The following is a 24,732-nucleotide window of genomic DNA, read 5'->3' as shown; positions in this document are numbered from 1 at the left end:
TGCACGGCACCCCACTTCACAAATAATAGATAATCAGTTCCGGAGTGGCCGCTGCAAGCTGCATCATGCCACCATCTTGGATTATACATGAGTGAAGATTCAATGAAGTGGCACCTGCTTTTGACATGTTGTGGTGGTAGACAAATTAGACCAGATCTAGGTCACTCCTCAGGCAAGGGCATCATGGTCCTTTTAAGAAGAAAGGTAGATATACCACCTTCAGTAAACCCTGGTTGACAAGAGATATTGAAGCTCTGGTCAGGAAATAGAAGGAAGTGTATGTTATCTTTTGGGCAGTTGGATTCCATGACTCAGGAGCAGATTTAAGAGGGAAATCAGGAGAGTATAGGATGGAATTGACGGGCATGGTTAAAGATATGCCAGAGTCCAATGATTTTTGAAAGATCATTACTAATGCCTCCATGTTCTCTACTGCTACCTCTTTCAGAACCGTAGTGTATAGTTCATCTGCTCCGGGTGACTTATGCACCTTTAGGTCTTTTAGCTTTTTGAGCACCTTCTCCCTTGTAATAGTAACTTCACTCATTTCTCTTCCCTCACACCCTTCAAAATCTGGCTCAAGCTGATTTTGGCAAAAGCTGATACCAAGGAACTTGAAGCTGCTCCTCCTTTCCACTGTTGACCCCACAATGAAGACTAGTGTGTTCACCAAACACACTAGGTCTAGAAGTCCATAATTCCACACTGACATTGAGTGCAGGGTGTTCCTGCGATACCACTCAATTAGTTGATCAATCTCACTCCTGTACGCCTTCTCATCGCCAACTGAAAATGTGCCAACAGGGGTGCCATCTGCAGATATACAGATAGCATTTGAGCGGTGTCTGGCTGTTCAGTCATGGGTGCACAGAGTGCAGAGCAGAGGGCTAATCACACATCATGATCAGACATGCAGTTTATGAGAACTCATATATCTTTAACAATTCCTAAAACAGCACACAATCTGAAGGACTGAGACTCAAGCCTATTATAGTTAATTACAAGTATTTCTTTCTTTTTCAATCTTTTTATTGAGTTTCATATATACATATAAAAAACATAACATAATAATGAGTAAATTATGAATACAATAGACTTGAAATCGCATTAATAAGATAACAATATCCTATTAAACATCAACAGAAAAAATACCTTAATCAATCAAGTCCATATGATTATATATGAAAAAAAAACAAAAATAACCGTTAAAGAAAAAATTTGAAAATGTGAAAAAAATATATATTAAGAAAAATAAAACACTAAACTAAACTAACATGGGCAATAATAATAGCTTACAAGTATATGATAGTGTCAAAAAACTCCAGAACTCCATACCTGAACATGAATAAGCAGAAAGAAGGTCTGGAAAAGGCCAAATTAATTCATATGAAAATGTCGAATAAACGGTCTCCAAGTTTCTTCAAATTTAATTGATGAGTCAAAAATAGTGCTTCTAATTTTTTCCAGGCTCATATAAGAAATAGTTTGAGAAAACCACTGGAACGTGGTAGGAGGATTTACTTCTTTCCAGTTTTGTAATATAGACCTTCTGGCCATTAATGTTACAAAAGCAATCATTCGTCTGATTGAAGGGGAAAACTGATTACCATCTTCATTTGGTATGCCAAAAATTGCAGTAATAAAATGAGGTTGTAAATCTATATTCCAAATTGAGGAAATGGTAGTAAATATGTCCTTCCAATAGTTATGTAAAGTGGGACATGACCAAAACATATGGGTCAATGAGGCCACTTCTGAATGACATCTGTCACATTGAGGGTTAATATGAGAATAGAATCGAGCAAGTTTATCTTTAGACATATGAGCTCTATGTACAATTTTAAATTGTATTAAAGCATGTTTAGCACATATAGAAGAGGAATTAACCATTTGCAAAATTTTTTCCCATTTATCTGTTGATATATTATATCGAAGTTCTTTTTCCCATTCTTGTTTAATTCTAACTGATATTTCTGGTTGTATCTTCATAATCATATTATAAATAAAAGCTACTAATCCCTTCTGACAAGGGTTTAAGGTAAAAATCAAATCTGTAAAATCCACTAAAGTTGAATTAGGAAGAGATGGTAAAACTTTATGTAAAAAATTTCTAATTTGTAAATATCTGAAAAAATTAGATTTAGGTAATTCAAATTTGTTGGAAAGTTGGTCAAATGACATCAAAGTACCTTCAAAGAAAAGATCATGAAAACATTTTATACCTTTCCTTTTCCATATGTTAAAAGCTTGATCTGTCCAAGAGGGTTTGAAAAAGAAATTAAGTAAGATAGGGCTATCAAGAGCAAAGTTTTTCAAAGTAAAAAACTTACGAAATTGAAACCAAATTCGTAATGTATGTTTAATAACAGGATTAGATATTTGTTTATTAAATTTAACTAAATCAGCAGGAAGACAAGAACCAAGAACAGAGAATAGAGAATATCCCTTTACCTCATTGCATTCCAAATTTACCCACTGTGGGCACAGTGGTGAATCCAAATCTAGTTTCCAATACATTAAATTACGAATATTATTTGCCCAATAATAAAATCTAAAGTTAGGTAAAGCTAAACCACCATCTTTTTTAGATTTTTGTAATTGCCTTTTACTTAACCTAGGGTTTTTATTTTGCCACACAAATGAGGAAATTTTTGAATCAATGTTATCAAAAAAAGATGTAGAAATAAAAATTGGTAAGGCTTGAAATAAGTATAAAAATTTCGGTAAAATCATCATTTTAATAGCATTAATCCGACCAATTAATGATAAAAATAAAGGAGACCATCTTGTAGTAAGTTGTTGAATTTGATGAAGCATAGGTAAAAAATTCAATCTAAATAAATCTTTATATTTCTTGGTAATTTTTATACCTAAATAGGTAAAGTTATCAGTAACAACTTTAAATGGTATCCTTTCACTCAATAAAGTTTGTGCATTTAAAGGAAATAATTCACTCTTATCTAAGTTTAGTTTATAACCAGAAAAAATACCAAATTGAACCAACAAGGATAAAATAGCGGGAATAGACCTATCAGGGTCAGAAATATATAACAGCAAGTCATCAGCATAAAGTGATAATTTGTATAACTTCTCATTATGGGTAATACCAAAAATATTAGGAGATTCACGAATAGCAATAGCTAAAGGTTCTAATGCAATATTAAATAATAAAGGACTTAAGGGACAGCCTTGTCTCGTACCACGAGATAATTGAAAAAAAGAGGATCTATAGTTATTTGTAAGAACAGAAGCAACAGGTTTATAATATATTAATTTAATCCATGATATAAAGTTAGGACTAAAATTAAAATTTCTCAATGTATTAAATAAGTATGTCCATTCAACTCTGTCAAAAGCTTTTTCAGCATCTAATGAGATAACACATTCTGGGATTGTGGGTGGTGAAGTATGAATTATATTAATCAATTTTCTAACATTAAAAAAGGAATACCGATTCCTCATAAAACCAGTTTGATCTTCTGAAATAATCTGTGATAGTACTTTTTCTAATCTAATGGCTAAAATTTTTGTAAGAATCTTAGAATCTACATTTAATAGTGATATAGGGCGATAAGATGTACATAAAGTAGGATCTTTATCTTTTTTGAGAATTAGAGAGATATTAGCTTCATAAAAAGATTGAGGTAATCTCTTCTTAGCAAACACATCATTAAAAATTTCACATAACCAAGGAGAGAGCAAAGAAGAAAAAGTTTTAAAAAATTCTACTATATAACCATCAGGACCAGGAGCTTTCCCTGAATTCATTGATGAGATAGCCTCTCCTATTTCCACCATAGAGATAGGAGCATCTAACAGGCTATGGTCTTCATCTATCAGTTTAGGAATATTCAAATTGTTAAAAAATTATCTATCATGGACTGGTCACCATCAAATTCTGATTGATATAAAGATTTATAAAAATCTTGAAAAGTATTATTAATTTCTTTATGTTCAGTAGTTAAATTACCGTCTTGTTTGCGAATTTTAATAATTTGTCGCTTAGTCGAAATAGCTTTTAATTGATTAGCTAACAGTTTGCCAGTTCGATCACTGTGAATATAGAATTGAGCCCTGGTCCTAATTAATTGATTTTCAATTGAAGAAGATAATAGTAAACTATGTTCCATTTGAAGCTCAACTCTCTTTTTATAAAGTTCTTTGGTAGGAGTCACGGAATAAATCTTATCAATTTCCTTGATTTTATCCACTAATAAAGCAATATCTAAATATCTTTGTTTTCTTTTACCAACAGAATATGAGATAATTTGTCCACGGATAAAAGCCTTAAAAGAGTCCCAAAGTATTCCTCTGTCGATTTCTTCAGTATAGTTTGTTGAGAAAAACAAGTCAATTTGCTGTTTTATGTAGGTGATAAATTCTGGGTCTTGAAGCAAAGTAGCGTTAAGCCTCCAAGATCTGATATTATTGGAATAGTCCGAAATCTTAATAGATAACTTCAAAGGTGCATGATCCGAAATAGTAATAGAATCATATTTACAATCAATAACATCCGTTAATAACCGATGATCAATAAGAAAATAGTCAATTCTAGAATAGCTATGATATACATGTGAAAAAAATGAAAATTCTTTATCTTTAGGGTTCAAAAACCGCCATATTTCTGTAATTCCCGAATCAACCATAAAAGAATTAATAAGTAAGGCTGATCTATTCGGAAGAGTATGGATAGGTTTAGATCTATCCATCGAAGGATTCAAGCAACAATTAAAATCTCCACCCATTATCAACATATATTCATTTAGATTAGGAAGGGAAGTAAATAAACGTTTAAAAAATTCGGGGCAGTCAAAGCTTGGAGCATAAATATTAACTAGAACAACTTTCCGATTAAAAAGTGAGCCAGTTATCAACAAAAATCTACCCTGTGGGTCAGAAATAATTTCATGATGTGTAAACGATATTGAGGGGTCTATAAAAATAGACACACCCCTAATTTTAGCGGTACAATTCGAGTGAAATTGTTGACCCTTCCAGAACCTAAAAAAATGTTGATTATCCTCCCTCCTGATATGGGTCTCCTGTGCAAAGATAATATTAGCGCTCAGTCTATGGAATACTTTAAATTTTTTTTTACGTTTAATTGGATGATTTAAACCATTAGTATTCCAGGAGATAAAGTTAACAAATTTATCCATCATGCTAATATTAGTTGTGTGTATCATAAAAGGTTAAAAAGACACATAACCCACAATTCAGGAAGGAGGAAAATTGATTCAGGAGCAACCAGAGAACATGACACCTCAACAATATTAATAATTTAAAGTCGGCCCATAAACTAAAAGCAAAAAAATAAAGAGCAAAAGCGTGAAAAAAGATCCCTACCCCCTCCCCCCACCCTTCGAAAAAAAGCCAAGCGGCAGGCGCATAATCTAATACTAACATTACCCCCATTTCAAGATGGGAGCTCTATAAAAAGATTAAAAGAAAACTATATAACACCCAGATTAAGATATAGAGTTGCAAAAAGAAAATATATATCAATCAGAATAAAAAGAACTAATATAATAAAACAAACAATCATTAATAAAAAAGTATAAACATCAAAATTTGAAAGTGTAATATACCTTTAAAGAAAAAAATCCCGTGTTCAAATACAAGATGACGTTTCAAGAGCAAAGACTTATGGGAAGAAGAAACGCCATTTTGAAAAAGCCATATTACTAAATACAAATGTGAGTTCAGCAATCTATTAAAAGACAAAATAGGATTAAAAAAAAGGGATGTAATAAACAGTACAATATATATAAAAAAATGACCAAAAATCCAAAACATTCGTCCCATTTCTAAGTACAGGCAAACAAATAAATGCTTACAAAAAACAGAATCTTACGGGAAAAAGAAACGACATCTTAAAAAAAAAGTAAATCATTATTGCAAAATATAAACGTATATGACCAAAACAGAAAGAAGAAAAAAAAGAAGATATTATAAAAATTAAAAGGAACATCTATAAACAATGATGATAGTAAAAAAAACCAGACCCGTAGATCAAAATAAGAAGTTATAACCCAGCTTCATAGGTTAAAACTTAAAGTAAAAAGATATCCTCTCTCCGAAAAATCTTCCACATAACACATCGTTCAAGTTGCACTAGAAGATCGAAATTCTTCAGCAAATTTCTTCGCTTCTTCCGGAGTGTTAAAAATTTGCTGACTGTTGTCGTTCAGCGTAATTCTAAGCTTCGCTGGATACATTAAAGCTTGTATAAGTCCAATCGAGTAAATCTCTGCCATCACTGGTTTAAAAGCGATTCTGGCTCTCATTACCTCGTAGGAGTAATCCTCAACAATTCGAAATTTGTTGGTATTGTAAGAAATCATACCTTTTTTACGAGCTAATCGAATTAAAAGCTCTTTCTCACGAGGATAATGAAGGCGAACAATCACCGCTCGTGGTTTATCAGTCGTAGACGCAAACCTCGCAACTCTGTGAGCGCGGTCAATAACAGGTTTAGTTTGCAAACCTTCATCACTGAAAATTTCCCACAGTAATTTAGAGAAAAATTCAGTTAAATCACCGGACTCAACTCTTTCGGGAAACCCGATAATTCGCAAATTCTGTCTGCGAGATCGATTTTCGAGATCAGTAATTTTAAACTTATACTGATCTACAGTTTTAAGAGTCGATTATACCTTCTTATCCAACACTTCAATTGTACGTACTTTTTCAACAATTAATTTTTCAAAAGTCGCCAACTTATCTTCATGCCGCTGAATATCCGTTGCCTGCGACTGAAGCTTAGTATCAAGCGATCTAACAACTCCTTCAAGTTCAGACATTTTCGTGGTAAGCTTGTTTTCCAAACTTACCATTTTACTTTCCAAACTTGCCATTTTACTTTCCATCTTGCTTTCCAAACTTGCAAGTTTAGTGTCCAGAAGATTAGAAATTGCATCGATAGATAAAGGCTCCTTAGACGATTTCTTACTTGTAGCCATTTTAAGTTCGACAGAGTTAGATCAAATATAGTTTTAGGAAAAAAAAAGTCAATCGAAAATATCAACTCATTTGATTAAATTCGAAAAGATTTGATTAAAGGGTGATTATAGTTAAAAAAGTAAAGAGCGCCTAAAAGGCAGGTGTTTACGTCGCCATCTTGAAACTCCTCCCCCCAGTTAATTACAAGTATTTAACTGATGTACAATATGCATTTATTTAGAGAGATTATTTACCACAGATAATCATCAATTTTAGGTGGGAAATGACCATGTGGACACTGGAGAAATGTTATTTTTATGAAGCTAAAGGACACCATGATACTTCAGTGTTGCTGGTAACCACACAACATCCTCACAACTTTCATTGCTATGTAATTAACCACACTATAATTTCTGGTAGAAAAATGAAGATTAATTCGAACAGGCATGAATTGTAAACTTGCATTTATACAGCGTCTTTCAAGTTTCAGGATCTTGGTCATATGTTTCCAGTTTGAAGACATCTTTTCTGATACTGGCTTTTTGGGTGGGTGTTATTGACAGGGTGCCTGGGCCAATCAAGTTGTAGGAGGGCGTGGTTTGGAGAAAGTGAATGACAGTGGATGGAATGAACGTGACCTACACTCTGGTAAGTTTCAATACAGGTGAGGAAATTTAGAACAGAAAAGGGTCTTAACATTTCTCATTCACATGCTTGATTCCAGCTGACAGCACTTGGGAAAGTGTGGGGCAATAAGTTAGTAAATCTGATTCACTCCTCCTGTTACACTTTGCTATCTTTCGCAGTACAGCGATGTCATGGTGGTGCTCATGGAAAAGACAAATTGGTGGAGTTGTGAGTAAGACACACACAGGAGACTCAGTGTGAATTGTTTGGCTGATGTTAGTTATATTCGTTTCATGTGACAATCCAATTTCATCCAACTGTAAAATGTCTCCAGTTCTAGACTGGTTTAATTTCAGATATATTTGAGTGACTGCTTCTTTCTTGTCTGTGACTAAAATCATGGCACTTCAAAGGGTTAATCTTGGTTTGAGTTTGTGCTAGAACTTTCACTAATGCACATGGGTTTATTGATATTTTTCCCAGGTATTAATAGTGACTCATAATGGACGTTGAGAGTACTTGCCTTGTGCACAATAAGGAAAGTGAAATGTATACAATGGAGTTGTCTACATGTGGAGCAGATGCCATAAGAAGGGTAAGATAGAATAGAACTAATTTCGCTCAGAAGTATTGTTTACTGAAAGTTTGGCAAATGTTTCCAAGCAATGTTGTAGTTTGAGACTCATTCTGAAAAATACTGAATTTGAGCAGGTGTTTTTATTTCTATAAGACTTATTGTCTTATGTTTTTATTTTCCAAAGGTGACTGTTATTATTCTCTGGCTGGTAACCCTGAAGAGGAAAGTTGAGGTGCACCCAGTCTTTCTTAATTAATCAGAGGGGAGTGAAAAACTGCAATTCTTTACCCAAATGGGTTGCTTCATTAACATAGAGATGGATTTTTTAAAAATATTAATGTAATCCAGTGAGATGCAGGAAAATAAAGAAGGCATATAAACAGGAGCAATTCAATTCCTCAAGCCAGTTCTGTTTCCAATAAGACTAGAGCTGACTGTTTACATCACCACCATGTTCCTGCATTAATCCTATATCAACTTAATATCTTAAAAAATCTATCACAAGGAGATAAGAAAATAGGAGCTGGATAGGCCACCTACTCTCAAGATTGTCCTGCTATTCAACAGAAAATATTTCCTCTCAAATCTGTTGGAATTCTTTGAAGAAATAGCAAGCAGGGTAGACCAAGAAGAATCAGTAGATGGTGTTTACTTGGATTTTCAGAATGCCTTTGACAGCGTGCCATACATGAGGCTACCTAGCAAGTTAAGAGCCCATGGTATTAGAGAAAAGATAAGAAAAGAAAAGAAAAGCATGGATAGAACATTGGCAGATAGGCAGCAGGCAAAGAGTGGGAATAAAGGAAACCTTTTTCGGTTGCCTGCCAGTGACTAGTGGTGTTCTACAGGGGTCTGTGCTGGGACCCAATCTTTTTACGTTATATGTCAATGATTTGGATGATGGAATTGATGGCTTTGTTGCAAAGTTTGTGGATGATATGAAGATAAGTGGAGGGAAGGGTAGTTTTGATGAAGCAGAAAGGTTGCTAAAGGACTCAGACAGATTAGGAGAATGCACAAAGAAGTGGAAGATGGAATATAGTGTTGAAGTGTAGGGTCATGTACTTTGGTAGAAAAATACAAGGATAGACTATTTTCTAAATGGAGAGAAAATTTAAAAATCTGAGGAACAAAGGGACTTCATGCAGGATTCCCTAAAGGTTAATTTGCAGGTCAAGTTGGTGGTAAGGAAGGCGAATGTGATGTTAGCGTTCATTTTAAGAGGACTAGAATATAAAAGCAAGGAATTAGTGTTGAGGCTTTCTAGAGCACTGGTGAGGCTTTACATGGAGTATTCTCAGCAGTTTTGGGCTCCTTACCTTAGAAAGGATGACCTGACACTGGAGAGGGTTCAAAGGCGGTTCATAAAAATGATTCCAGGATTTAATCCAAGTCTGTTCAACCTCCCCTTATGACTAACACACTCTAAACCAGGCAAGTCATGTTAAACTCTTCTATATCCTCTCCAAAGCCTCCACATCCTTCCTATAGTGTGGTGCCCAGAACTGTACACAGTGTCGCAATTGTGGCCTGATTAAAGTTTTAGACAGCTGCACCATGACTTCCTGCCTGTTATCCTCAATGAAGACGAGCATGTTGTATACCTTCTGTACCACCTGATCCACTTGTGTTGCCACTTTCCAGCAGCTATGAACTTTCAAATTTAAACTGTAATGGGATAGTATGGGGAGAAAAATGGCACTTGCCAAAGCATTTTTGGGGGTAATCTCTGAATGAGTTTCTTCAGAATAATGATAAATGAAAAAATGAGAACATCTTTATACAAAATTTTTAAACCATTAACAAATCAGTATGTCCAAATAGACAAATATTGAAATAGTGTAAATTTAGAACAGTTTGATTAAAGTGCCAATCTGTAAAGAAACTGCCAAAGTTAGAGCAAATCTGTGGTTGGTGGAAATGCTGATGTAATTGATGTAGATTAAATGGCCTTTACAACTTAACATTTTATGGAATTATAGATCCGCAAAAGATATAACCTTGGGCAATTATTCCATTATGGTTGTGACATCACTTTTTAGAAGTGCATTCCTCTCAGACTCATGCCTCCACTCCTGCACAGAGCTTTGCAGATGTCTTAATTACAGATGATAAGATGCAGATAGTCAAACCTGGGATGGGGATTGTTCAGGCACGGGTTGAGATCTGGGAGGAGGCCTGAATAAGAGAGAGCTGCCAAAGTACATTACTTAAAGGGATCATAACTGAGATAAGGAGAAGGAAGGAGAATGGTTTTAAGAGTGATAATAAATCAGCTATGATGGAATGATGGAGCAGACTCGATGGTCCAAATGGTCTAATTCTGCTCCTATGTCTTAAATTTTTTTATGGTCTTGTGGTTCCCAGCCATTGGGTTTTCACCTGCTTGGGTGCAACCCCTTTAAGTAATGCTGAAGTAACCTTGACACAGATCTTGCATATGAACATCATCTGCACAAGCAGCCTCCAGGTAACACATGCACAGCTGAAAATCCTGGCAAATGGATGGAGATAACTGAAATGAGAGAATGGATTCAGATCTTCAGGGAAGACAGGGTTGGAAGTAATATAATCAAGGTAACACTGTGGGGTTGTAGCAGATGTTGGTGGTTAACCTATCAGAGACAGAGCTAGACATATGCTGAAAGGTAGGAAAAGAGTTAGAGGTGGATGGATATGGAGGTAAGAGCAAGATGGAAAATGACAGCTCTAACCATTCCTGTCATTTCTGTGTTCCTTTCTCTCGTTTTTCCTAGTTCTTTTCCTTACACCGAATTATGTTATGTATGAAATGGCTGTGAATAGGTGGAGTAAAAGTTCAAGGTTTCTTCAGTGGTTTGATTGGGGCACGACTGCACAGGCCTGTGGACGTCAGCCAGTGAGAACAGCGAGAAAAGTTCAAAAGAAAGTTATTTCTTCAGCGATTTGATTGGGGCACGACTGCGCAAGCGCATGGACGCCAGCTAGTGAGAACAGCGAGAAGAGTTGAAAAGGAGACAGCTTTATAGAGTGGATGACTGAGTAGAGGGAGGCAGAGAAGGAAGGCTTTGGCGATAATGGGTCAAGGTGAGGCAGGTTGCCTGCGTAGAATACAGACAGGAAGAATGTGTATGAGGCCAGTAATCTGTGCTGGATGTCAGATGAGGGAAGTCCGGGAGACTCCCAGCCGGCCACATCAACGCCACATGCGTCGAGCTGCAGCTCCTTAGGGATTGTGTTAGGGAACTGGAGATGCAGCTCCTTGACCTTCGTCTAGTCAGGGAGAGTGAGGAGGCGATAGAGAGCAGTTAAAGGCAGCGAGTTACACTAGGGCATGGGGAGACAGAGAAATGGGTAACAATCAGGAGAGGGGAGGGCAGGAGTCAGAGGCTAGAGAGCACCCCTGTGGCCGTACCCCTTGACAATAAGTACTCTCGTTTGAGTACTGTTGGGGGAGATGGCCTACCTGGGGGAAGCAACAGTGGTCATGCCTCCAGCACAGAGTCTGGCCCTGTGGCTCAGAAGGGTAGGGAAAGGAAGAGGATGGCAGCAGTGATAGGGGACTCTATAGTTAGGGGTTCAGACAGGTGATTCTGTAGACGCAGGAAAGAAGCACGGATGGTAGTTTTCCTCCCAGGTGCCAGGGTTCGGGATGTTTCTGATCGTGTCCATGATATCCTGAAGTGCGAAGGAGAATAGCCAGAGGTCATGGTACATATTGGTACTAACGACATAGGCAGGAACAGGGAGGAGGTCCTGAAAACAGACTACAGGGAATGAGGAAGGAAGTTGAGAGGCAGGACCACAAAGGTAGTCACTGCGGGATTACTGCCTGTGCCAGGTGACAGGTAGTATTGGGATAGAGTGAGGTGGAGGATAAATGCGTGGCTGAGAGATTGGAGCAGGGGGCAGGGATTCAGATTTCTAGGTCATTGGGGCCTCTTTTGGGGCAGGATTGACCTGTACAAAAAGGACGGGTTGTACTTGAATACCAAGGGGTCCAATATCCTGGCGGGGATGTTTGCTAAGGCTATTGGGAGGAGTTTAAACTAGGATTGCTGGGGGGTGGGAACAAAACTGAAGAGACAGAGGAAGAGGCGGTTTGCTCACAAGTAGAGAAAGCTTGGAGACAATCAAGAGGGAGGATACGCAGGTGATAGAGAAGGGTCGCACTCAGACTGATGGTTTCAGATGTGTCTATTTTAATGCAAGAAGTATTATGAACAAAGTGAATGAGCTTAGAGCATGGATCAGTACTTGGAGCTATAATGTTGTGGCCTTTACAGAGACTTGGATGGTGCAGGGGCAGGTATAGTTACTTAGAGTGCCAGGCATAAGGTGATTCAGAAAGGACAGGGAGAGAGGCAAAAAAGGTGGGGGCATGGCACTGTTGATCAGAGATAGTGTTACAGCTGAGTAAAGGAGGAAGACATGGGGGCTATTGTCTACGGAGTCTCCGTGGGTGGAAGTTAGGAACAGGAAGTGGTCAATAACTCTACTGGTCATTTTTTATAGACTACCCAATAGTAACAGGGGCATCGAGGAGCAGATAGGGAGACAAATTCTGGAAAGGTGTAATAATAACATAGTTGTCGTGGTGGGAGATTTTAATTTCCCAAATATCGATTGACATGTCCCTAGAGCAAGGATTTAGATGGGGTGGAATTTGTCAGGTGTGTTCAAGAAGGTTTCTTGACACAATATGTAGATAAGCCTCCAAGAGGAGAGGCTGTACAGTGCTTGATCTAGTATTGGGAAATGAACCTGGTCAGGTGTCAGATCTCTCAGTGAGAGAGCATTTTGGAGATAGTGATGACAATTCTATCTCCCTTTATGATAGCATTGGAGAGGGACAGGAACGTGTTTAGGAAAGTGTTTAATTGGAGTAAGGGGAAATATGCTATCAGGCAGGAACTTGAGGGATAAATTGGGAAAAGATATTCTCAGTGAAATGTACGGAAGAAATGTGGCAAATGTTCAGGGTATATTTGCTTGGAATTCTGCATAGGTACGTTCCAATGAGACAGGGAAGTTATAGTAGGGTACAGGAGCCATGGTGTACAAAGACTGTTGTAAATCTAATCAAGAAGAAAAGAAGAGCTTACGAAAGGTTCAAAAAACTAGGTAATGATAGAGATCTAGAAGATTATAAGGCTATCAGGAGGGAGCTTAAGAAAGAAATTAGAAGAGACAGAAGGGGCCATGAGAAGGCCTTGGCGGACAGGATTAAGGAAAACCTCAAGGCATTCTACAAGTATGTGAAGAGCAAGAGGATAAAAATAGGACCAATCAAGTGTGACAGTGGAAAAGTGTGTATGGAACAAGAGGAGATAGCAGAGGTACTTAATGAGTACTTTGTTTCAGTATTTACTACGGAAAAGGATCTAGGCAATTGTAAGGAAGACTTAGAGCAGACCGAAAAGCTTGAGCATGTAGATATTAAGAAAGAGGATGTGCTTGAAGCAATCAAGTTGGATAAGTTGCTGGGACGGGATGAACTGTACCCCAAGCTACTGTGGGAGGTGAGGGAGGAGATTGCTGAGCCTCTGGTGATGATCTTTGCATCATCAATGGGACAGGAGAGTTCCAGAGGATTGGAGATTTGTGAATGTAGTTCCATTATTCAAGAAACGGAGTAGAGATAACTCAGGAAATTACAAACCAGTGAGTTTTACTTCCGTGGTCGGTAAATTGATGGAAAAGATCCTGAGAGGCAGGACTTATGAACATTTGGAGAGGCATAATATGATTAGGAATAGTCAGCATGGCTTTGTCAAAGGCAGATCATGCCTTACAACTCTGATTAAATTTTCTGAGGATGTGACTAAGCACATTGATGAAGGTAGAGCAGTAGATGTAGAGTAAATGGATCTCAGCAAGGTATTTGATAGGGCTTATTGAGAAAGTAAGGAGGCATGGGATCCAAGAGGACCTTGTTTTGTGAATCCAGAATTCGGCTGTCCACAGAAGGCAAAGAGTGTTTGTTCTCAGGTCATATTCTGCATGGAGGTCGGTGACCAGTGATGTGCCTCAGGGATCTGTTCTGGGACCCCTTCTCTTCAGATTTCTATAAATGACCTGGATGAAAAAGTGACAGGGTGGGTTAGTAAATTTGCTGATGACACAAAGGTTGGGGGTGTTGTGGATGGTATGGAGGGACTGTCAGAGGTTACAGCATAACATCAATAGGATGCAAAACTGGGCTGAGAAGTGGCCAATGGAGTTTAACCCAGATAAGTATGAGGTGGTTCATTTTGGTAGGACAAATATGACGGCAGAATATATTATTAATGGTAAGACTCTTGATAGTGTTAAGGATCAGAGGGATCTTAGGGTCTGAGTCCACAGGACACTCAAAGCTGCTACGCAGTTTGACTCTGTGGTTAAGAAGATATATGGTCTATTGGCCTTCATCAACCATCAGATTGAGTTTAAGAGCCAAGAGGTAATGTTACAGCTATATAGGACCCTGATCTGAGCGCACTTGGAGTACTGTGCTCAGTTCTGCTCACCTCACTACAGGAAGGATGTGGAAATTATAGAAAGGATGCAGAGGAGATTTAGAAGGATGTTGCCTGGATTGGGGAACATGCCTTATGAGTATAGGTTTGAGTGAACTTGTCCTTTTCTCCTTGGAGCTGCGGAGGATGAGAGGTGACCTGATAGAGGTGTATAAGATGATGAGAGGCATTGATCATGTGGATAGTCAGAAGCTTTTTCCCAGGACTGAAATGGCTAACATGAGAGGGCACAGTTTTAAGGTGCTTGGAAGTAGGTACAGAGGAGATGGCAGGGGTAAGTTTTTTACGCAGAGAGTAGTGAGTGCTGCCAGTGATGGTGGTGGGGGTGGATATGATAGGGACTTTTAAGAGACTCCTGGATAGGTACATGGAGCTTAGAAAAATAGAGGGCCATGGGTAACCCAAGCAGCTCTGTGAAAAGGTTACTGAAAAGCACAAGTCAGGAGATGGATGCAAGAAAATTTTGAGGTCTCTGAATATCCCATGGAATACAGATAAGTTAGTCATCAAGAAATGGAAAGAATATGACATAGCTATAAATCTGTCTAGATCAGATAGTCCTCAAAAACTGAGTGACCATGTGATGACAGCCGTCAAGTGACCTGGAGGAGTTACAAGCTTCAGTGGCTGAGATGGGAGACTGAGCAAATGACTATTGCCTGGGTGCTTCACCAGTTGCAGCTTTATGGGAGAGTAACAAAGAGAAAGTCACTTTAGGGGGGAGGGGCGAAAAAAAACTCACATTAAATCAGGGCTAGGGTTTTCAGAAGGTATGTGGGAGACTCTGAAGATAGCTGGAAGAAGCCAAATTGAGCTTTTTGGCCATCAGACTAAACACTATATGTGGTGTAAGCCAGCCAAGTACTACACACCATCAAAAACTCACCATCTCTACTGTGAAACACGGTGGTTGCATTATGCTGTGGGGATGCTTCATTGCAGCAGGCCCTAGAAGGTTTGTGAAGGTAGAGGGTACATTGAATGCAGCAAAATACAGGGGAAATCCTGGAGGAAAACCTAATGCAGTCTGCAAAAGAACTGTGACTTCAGAGAAGATTTGTTTTCCAGCAAGACAATGACCCCAAGGATAATGCCAAAGCTACACATGAATGGCTTAAAAACAACAGTATGAATGTCCTGGAAGGGCAAAGTCAGAGTTCAGACCCCAATCCAAATGAGAATTTGTGGCTGGAATTGAAAAGGGCTGTTCACTTATGATCCCCATGCAAGCTGACAGAGCTTGAGCTGTTTTGTAAAGAAGAATGGTGGGGGGGGGGGGGATTACAGTGCCCAGATGTGCAAAGCTGATGGAGAGCTATCCACACAGAGTAGAAGTAGGGGACATAGCCTCCATATTCGCGGAAAAGATTTGGGACGGCGATGAAGAAGAACTGCTTCTCCTAGAGAGTGGAGAATCTGTGCAATTCTCTGCCCAGTGAAACTGTGGAGGCTACCTCAGTAAATGTATTTAAGACAAGGTTGAATAATTTTTTGCACAGTAGGGGAATTAAGGGTTATGGGGAAAAGGCAGCTAGGTGGAGATGAGTGCACGGCCAGATCAGCCATGATCTTATTGAATCGTGGAACAGGCTCAACGGGCCAGATGGCCTGCTCCTGCTCCTAGATTTTATGTTCTTATGTTGACTCAGTGCGGCCAAACATGCATCTACTAAATACCGGCTTGAAAGGGGGCGAGTAATTATGTAATTACTTAATTTGTGTTTAAAAACTGTAATAAATTTACACTAGTTTGTAGAAATTTGTTTTCACTTTGATACAAGAGTCTTTTTCTGTTAATCGGCATTAAAAAGCCAAATTCTATCCACTGTGATTCAATGTTGTAAAACATTAAAATAGGAAAACTTCCTGGGAGGGAGAATAGTTTTTATAGGCACTGTACCTACTCAAACTTCTCTTAAACGTTGAAATCAAGCTCACATGCACCACTTGCACTGGCAGCTTGTTCCATGCTCATGGCCCTCTGAATGAAGAAATTTCCTCTTATTACCTTTAAACTTTTCACCTTTTAATCTTAACCATGACCTCTAGTTGTAGCCTAATGAAATCTCAGTGGAAAAAAGCCTACTTGCATTTGTCCTATCTCTAGCCTTCATAATTTTGTGTAGTTCTAGCAAATCTCCCCTCAGTCTTCGATGTTTCAAAGAATAAAAGTCCTAACTTATTCAACTCCTTATAACTCAGGTCCTCCAAATCCAACAACATCCTTGTAAAATTTCTCTGTACTCTTTTAAACTTATTTATCTTTCCTGTAGGTAGGTGACCAAAACTGCACAGAATTCTCTAAATTAGGCTTCCCATCATATTATACAACTTCAACATAACATCCCATCTTCTGTACTCAATGCTTTGATTTATGAAGGCCAATGTGCCAAAAGCTTTCTTTCCGATCCCATGTATCTATGATACCACTTTCAATGGATTATGGATCTGTGTTCCCAGATCCTTTTGTTCTACAGCCCTCCTCAGTGCCCTACCATTCACTGTTTAAAACCCACCTAGATTGGTCCTACTGAAGTGCAACACCTCATACTTGTCTGCATTAAATTCCATCTGCAATTTTTTCAGCCCATTTTTCTAGCTGGTCCAGATCCCGCTGCAAGCTTTCATAGTCTTCCTTGCTGTCCACTACACCCCCATTCTTGGTGTCATCTGCAAATATGTTGCTCCAGTTAACCACATTATCATCCAGATCATTGATATAATGACAAGCAACAATGGACTCAGCACCGATTCCTGCGGCACTCCACTAGTCACAGGCCTCCAGTCAGAGGCAACCATCTACTACTACTCTGGTTCTCTCACAAAGTCAATGTCTAATCTGATTTACTACCTCATCATGAATGCCTGGCAACTGAAACATCTTGACCAACCTCCTCTGCGGGACCAAGTAAAATGCCTTACAGTCCATGTAGATAGCATCCATTGCCTTGCCTTCTTCAACTTTCCTGGTAACTTTCTTGAACCTCTATAAGACTGGTTAGACATGACCTATCACACACGAAGCTATGCTGATGCTCCCTAATCAGCACATATCTATCTAAAAACTCATATATCTTAGAATACCTTCTGATTTTCAGTGTTGATAAGTTCAAGGAATGGACTTAAAGTTAAAAGCAATTCACTCTTTGAATGAGGTGTTGCATTTCTGGTGAAAAAAATTTACAGCATAAATAATACCCTAGAATGATAAACTGCAGACTAACTTGGGGATACAAGTTGACTGAGCAAAAGAGACTTTTTTTTTGAAGGATGTGGCCTTGCACTGGAAAGAAAATAAGATTTTAGCTATGGGGAGCGATTGGATAGGCTGGATCAAAGGAGGTTGAGGGGTCATCTGATAGAAGCGTATACAATTATGACAAGTACACATAGGGTAGATAGTCAAATTAGTTTTTCCCATGGTAGGGGAAATTGAGTACATTTATATGGAGCACTGCACAAGAATGCAGAATCTATCATCAAGACCCTCAGCAACCAGGCCAGGCTCTCTTGGTTGTTTGTCAGTATTTGTCTGTTTATGCAGTTTTTCATGAAATTCTATTGTATTTCTCTTTTTCCTGTAAATGTCTACAAGTAAATGTATCTCAGGTTAGTATGTGATAACATATATGTATTTTGATAATAAATTTACTTTGAACTTTGGAGAATCAAAAAGGGAACATAAGTTCAAGGTAGACCATAAGACCATAAATTTGAGAGGAAGGGTTATTAAAAGGGATCTAAGAGGCAAGAATTTTTTTTTACACAGTGATTAATATTTGGGATACACTGCCAAAGGAAGTGGTGCAACCAGATAAAAGCACTATATTTAAAAGGCATTTATGGAAGGCACAGCACGATATAATTCCTATGCACACAAATGGGACTGGTGTGGATGAACAAAAATGGTTGTCACAGATGTGGTGGGCAAATTAGCAGTTTTTCTTGCTGCATGACTCTAAATACTTAATAAAAATAGCCACTTAATAAAGATAATAGAATTCTCAACCTCATTTTATGACAGATGCAATACAAGAAATGGTTGATAATGTATGCAGTCTTAATAATACTTCAGGGTACAATGTACAAAATAATATTAAGGTGGAGATATAATTAGATTTTTCTTGTAAGTTACTCACTGAGTATTTATCTTCTATTAGATCAGCAACACGATTTATGTCCAAAGGCCTTGGGTATGCATCCTATTAAATAAGGAGATGAAATATGTTGTTATTTTTAATTGACTCAGCTTACAAATAAGTTTACCAATGGGATTGAAATATTTTTGTAAGGGTTTAAAGTTCTGCATAAACAATTTGTCTCATTTTTATAAAGAAATTGGGGATGATTGTAAGTGAGGAATAAGCCTGTAGGTCAAGAAAGCAATTGCAACTCCATCATAGGAATAAGATACAGCAAGCTATATTATCTTTAAAGTCATCTAATCCAATAAGATAATTAAACATTTTACTCAAGTAGCAGATGCAGATTAAAATTAAAATGTTGCTAGAGTAACCATGAAAATGTGGTAAAAAGTTTATAATCTACTTCTGAAATTTGGTTTTATTGAATTTCAATGACAAAAACAAATTTCTGAGACTAAGTGTTTATAATTTCTGTGAATCTTTTTCAAAATAAAAATTGCCATCATTCTTTTTACTATTATGTTGTTCATATTTTTTCTGCAATGACTCCATGTATTGAAAATGGTGTTCACAATCATAACCCAGGTATGAACAGAAGAAATTAATTTCAGCGTGAAGAAACAACTAATAACCCTAAACATTAAAACAATTGTCAACCAAGTAGTATTAGAATATCCTACCCAAACAAGGAGAAATAGAAATCTTCTGTGCGGCGAAGGTCAAACCTAACTGAAAGTGAGTGATTGTGAAGCTGGAGATGGTTATTGATGGATGTCCTCGGGGATGTGTTCTTAGTTCAATTGTAGCTTCTCCATCAAAAACTTCATAACATTATACTTGAAGCAGATTTTTACAGGAAGCATCTGAATATATGTAGTTTTACTATTTTTAAGATTTTAATAAAACTTTTATTATTATTAATTTAAGGAATGTGGACTGGATACAACTGAAGCACCTTGATCAGAAACGTCAATGGTCATAGATGGGATGCCTATCAATTAGCTTCTATGTCCTTTAGGAATACTGTTGAAGTCACACACATAAAGGCAAGTGGAAAGTATCTGATCACATTTTTGATTTGAACCTTGTAAACGGCAAACACTATTTGGGTGTTAGGAGGTGAATACTCGCTGTAGAATTCCTAGTCCTTGAACTGTTCTCATAGCCACATTGTATATACAGCTATTCTAGTTCAGATTCTGGTTAATGGTAACATCCAGGCATTGATAGGTGGGGATTCAGTGATGGGAAATCCATTGAAGATCAGTGGGGGGGGGGGGGGGGTGTGAAGGGATAGGAGAATTTTCTCTTGTTGGGTATCATCAAGGCCTGATATTTTAGTGGCAGAAAGGTTATTTAATTCTAATTTTTGATCATGGCCATCTATGTATATCAGCAGCTTTTCCTATAAGACTCATTGACACTCTATGCCAATGTTGATTAGGTTTATAGCCAACAGAAAAATTTTACAAATAGAAATGCTACATTTCACATTATCTTAATTTTATGGTCATTGGAAAAAAAACAATAGAATCTGAGATCAAGACTATATTTCTGTTCATGTTCTCCTGATACATGTAGATCCACTGATACATGGCTGCTCTCATAGATATACCACCTACTTTTGACAAACAGCACAATTGCACAAAGCCCATGTTGTAACACAATTATCCAATACACTCATGGCATTTTTAAGCATTGACATATATGACTAGACCTAATTTCATAGTTTCCAAAATAACAGACATCATGCATGTACTGCAGTTTTACTTGGGGAAAGTGTTGCATTTCTAGTTGATAGTCCCCAAACACACAGTGGGTGATCCACCAGCTGTTTTGGTGTTAACAGGGTTAATATACCATAATCACACAAGTTAGGGAGTGAATTGGGCAGTTTTCTCTTAATTACTTGAGATCTGTTTTTTTTCACTCTATCAGAGAGTAAATTCCCAGACCCAAACTGATTCCATTCAGACAAGGTAGAAATGGTTGAAGATGTGTCTTTGAGAGCTTTGACATCGATCTTCTTGGGTTCAGAACAACCTAAAAACAGCCAGCCTACAGAAGCTGCAGTGTGTTCACACAACACACACAAAATGCTGGAGGAACTCAGCAGGCCAGGCAGCATCTATGGAAAAGAGTACAGTTGACGTATTGGGCTGAGACCCTTCAGCAGGACTGAGATCAAGCAGATTTTATCTCCACTGTGGTCAGTTGTCCTGAAGTTAGCACCTGTGAATAAATTCTTGGCTTCTCTAACAAGAGGAATAAAAGAACTAAAAACAAACTGCTTGAAGAACAAGCCAAGATGCTGGAGGAAATCAGCAGATCAGGCAGCATCTGTGGAGAGCAATAGAAAGTCAATGTTTTGGCCATCCCTTTGCCTCAGTTGCTATTGTTAGGCAGAAACAGATAAGGAATAAATGGAGACAGTTGGGAGAAAGTCTGTGGTAGGCAGAGATAGATGATGGAAAGTGATATGGAGCCAGATAAGAGCATAAAACATAGATAGAGCCAGATGGGGGAGGCAATTGTAAGAGAGGAGGAACCCTGGTGGATGGATGGATGTGTGGATATCCATAGAGTTGGAAACAGGTGGGGCAGGAAAAAGTTACAAAGAGAGGGAGAACCTAGGTGGACTGGTAGGAGTGGGGATTGAACACCAGGGGATGGGTTATCTGAAACTGGAAAATCCATTGTTTATACCACTGGGTCATGGGAAACCCACACATTCAGGTAACTCACACTCTTCTTATTGGTTCTATTTACCACCTACCAACCTCTGTTTCTAATGCCTTTCCTTAAGGAAAGAAACAGCTTTACAGGTACATGAAGGTGCAGATCCAGCAGAAACCCTGGGTCTAAAAAGGAAAGAGAGAGATTTGGAGGCTCAGCAAGCCACCAGTAGCATTTACATTTCTCAGTTCCTCAGTACTGTAATATTCATCTACATCCCAAACATTCAAGTCCTCACCTGAATGAGAACCAGGAGCAAGAGTCTATTTGTTAAGGACAGAGATGCAGTTAATGCCCACTGGAAAGAACACTTTGTGAAATCTTCTCAGCACAAACTACTGCTATACATGAACTTTCTCCACCTCATTTACATCTATAACTCCATCATTCAGGAGGGACTCTGGAAGACGCTCCTCACAGTTGATTTCCCACAGAACATCAAATCCCTCTCCTGCTTGCTCCACAGTGACACGTAAGCCATGCCTCTATTCAATGGTCAACAACAGAGCCATCCTTGGTGATAAAGCAATTGTTCTTACTGCAGTATTGCATTTTACTTCCAACAAACATCCTGAGTGAATGGAACCTCCAACAACAGAACTAATGGAAAGATTTTGAACACTCCACATTGAACATTCCCTGAAAGTCTCCAACATTGAGGCTTTATTTAGCTTCAGCCAGCTACATTAGATACACATTATTTGCATGCTCAACAGCAGACTTCCAAATTAGACCCATTATTTTAATCACAAACCAGAGAAAATTTGCAGATGCTGGAAATCCAAGCAGCACACAAAATGCTGGAGGAACTCAGAAGGCCAGGTAGCATCTACGAAAAAGAGTATAGTCGACATTTCGGGCCAAGAGCCATCAGGTCTGGAGAAAAAAGATGAGGAGTCAGAGTTAGAAGGCTGGTGGGGGGAGGCGGAGGAGGAAACACAAGGTGATAGGTGATGTGCAGAAAGTGGGTGGGGGGAGGAAAGATATGATTGGGATCCTATCGCCCCCCTCCACTTTCTGCTGTCTGCAGGGATCGCTCCCTACATGACTCACTTGTCCATTCGTCCCTCCCCATTGGCCCCCTCTTGGCACTTATCCTACTTCATCTGTGAGTCTGTTGGGGTCATCTGCAGTATCTAGTGCTCCCAGTGTGGCTTCTTGTGTATCAGTGAGACCCAACACAGATTGGGAGACTGCTTCGCCGAGTACCTGTCAGAAGAAGCGGGATCTCCCAGTGGCCACACATTTTAAATCCACTTCCCATTCCCATATATCAGTCGATGGCCTTCTCTACTGTCATGATGAGGCCACACTCACGTTGGAGGAGCACGATCTTATATTCCATCTGGGTAGCCTCCAACCCAATGGCATAAACATTGAACTTGAACTTCCTGTAATCTCCCCCTGCCCCTTCACCGTGCCCCATTCCCTTTTCCCTCTCTCACTTTCCCTCCTTACCTGCCCATCACCTTCCTCTGGTGCTCCTCCCCATTTTCTTTCTTCCATGGCCTTCAGTCCTCTCCAATCAGATTCCCCCATCTCCAGCCTGTATCTCTTTCACCAATCAACTTCCCAGCTTTTTACTTCATCCCTCCCCTCCTCAGGTTTCACCTGTCACCTTGTGTTTCTGCCTCCCCTGCCTTCACCTTTTAAATCTACTCATCTTTTCTCCAGTACCGCTGAAGGGTCTCAGCCCAGAATGTCACTGTACTCTTTCATTGACTGTACTCTTTCTGGCCTGCTGAGTTCCTCCAGCATTTTGTGTGTAACGTTGTTTCAATCTCTGTCATGGGATGAGATTACTGGGTGACAGAGATGGGCAGCGTGTGCTGAATTCCTCCTTTATGCAGTATTCAAAGTGGACAAGGAGCATGCAAGCTGATATTGACATTCTTGGGAACCAGGAGCACACAGAAACACTGTTTTAAGCACTGAATCACTTCCAAGCAACACTCCCACCTGCCCCATCTGTGGACGTGTTTGCAAGTCCTACACTAGTCTCATCTGCCACCTCTCAGAACCCGCAAAACTGAAGTCGAAACAAGTACTTTGAACTTCGAAATCATCCTTGATGGCCAGAGACTGCCTTGGAAAAAAAGAGTGAAGAATATAAAACTGAAAATACCAGTACACAATTAGAGAAATGAAAACGACCAGGGTCAGCAAGTGTTCTCGGACTTGCCTGTTTCAGGCCCAGGTCACTGTCCCGGAAGACGTGCCTCACCACGGGAATGCTCTTGTCCATATTCATTCTGACTTTAAACAGTTAGTCCAGTCCCCATCCGTCAGTGATCCCACTTCACCGCTACAACGGCCGGAGTGGCCAGCCGTCCTCCCCCTCGCATCGCTGGCGGTGATGCACTGAGCTGAAGCAACAGGTTGTGGAGGGCTCCACACTCTACTCCGTTCCCGTGTTTGTTGCCGGGTAATGGCTGCTTCTGGTTGTCGTGGAAACGTATTTCGTTGCCTTGGAGAGAACTCCGTACGGCGGCCGAGGAGGATCCTCCCTTCGCGTGGCACTGCGGTCCCATTGGCTTGAAGCGAGTTCCCGGAGTAATTGGTATCTCGATGGTACCTTTTGTACCCACGACGTAGGAATGTAATCGGGTAAAATCTGACACCGAGTCTGGTTCATATTGAGACAAAGAAGAATGTTGTAGGGAATGTATTAAATGAAATGTCAGAATGTTACGTCCTCATTAAGGACCTCACCTTTGTCCCCACCTCAGTGAGTTCCACGACTGCCATGACGTCGAGCTCGTCCGTCTCCGAGCCCATTTCTTTGGCAAGGATTCCACACCCCGCACAGATACCCCTTTCTCCCGTCTTCAATCCTCCTCCTCTTCTTGGACACCCCGCTCTGGTTCTCTGGCTGCTCTGGGTCTTTTCATCTCGAACTGCCGACGAGGCATCAACCATTTCGACTTCAGCACTTATCTCTCCTCCTCAAACCCTATCCCCTCTGAACGTACTGCTCTCCACTCCCTCAGCACCAATCCCAACATTACCATTGTTAATTTTTCCTCTTAATTTCCACCCTGCCCTTAAATTCACTTGGTCCATCTCTGACACCTCCCTCACATTTCTCAATCTTGGTCTCCATCTCTGGGGACAAACTGTCAACATCTTTTATAAAACTGCTGATTCCCATGGTTATCTCGACTATATCTCTTACCATCCTACCTCCTGTAAAAATGCTATTCCC

General features: G+C 39.3%; 1 protein-coding gene across 1 annotated transcript in view; it reads right to left on the bottom strand.

Annotated features, from left to right (window-relative positions):
• LOC132395496 (cilia- and flagella-associated protein 69-like) overlaps nucleotides 1–23,962 on the bottom strand; it is a 136,694-nt gene extending 112,732 nt beyond the window's left edge. The window contains exons 1-2 of the mRNA XM_059972202.1: nucleotides 23,710–23,962; nucleotides 18,786–18,848 (exon numbers count right to left, since the gene is read on the bottom strand). Coding sequence (XP_059828185.1) covers nucleotides 18,786–18,848; nucleotides 23,710–23,778 — 132 coding nt within the window. The 5' untranslated portion in view covers nucleotides 23,779–23,962. The remainder of the gene's footprint in view (nucleotides 1–18,785; nucleotides 18,849–23,709) is intronic.
• Between the last annotated feature and the right edge of the window lie 770 nt (nucleotides 23,963–24,732).

The sequence above is a fragment of the Hypanus sabinus genome, chromosome 6 (assembly GCF_030144855.1).
Source record: "Hypanus sabinus isolate sHypSab1 chromosome 6, sHypSab1.hap1, whole genome shotgun sequence".
Lineage (NCBI taxonomy): Eukaryota > Metazoa > Chordata > Chondrichthyes > Myliobatiformes > Dasyatidae > Hypanus > Hypanus sabinus.
Note: the sequence above shows the minus strand (reverse complement) of the source record. Positions and strands in the feature narration are given on the sequence as shown.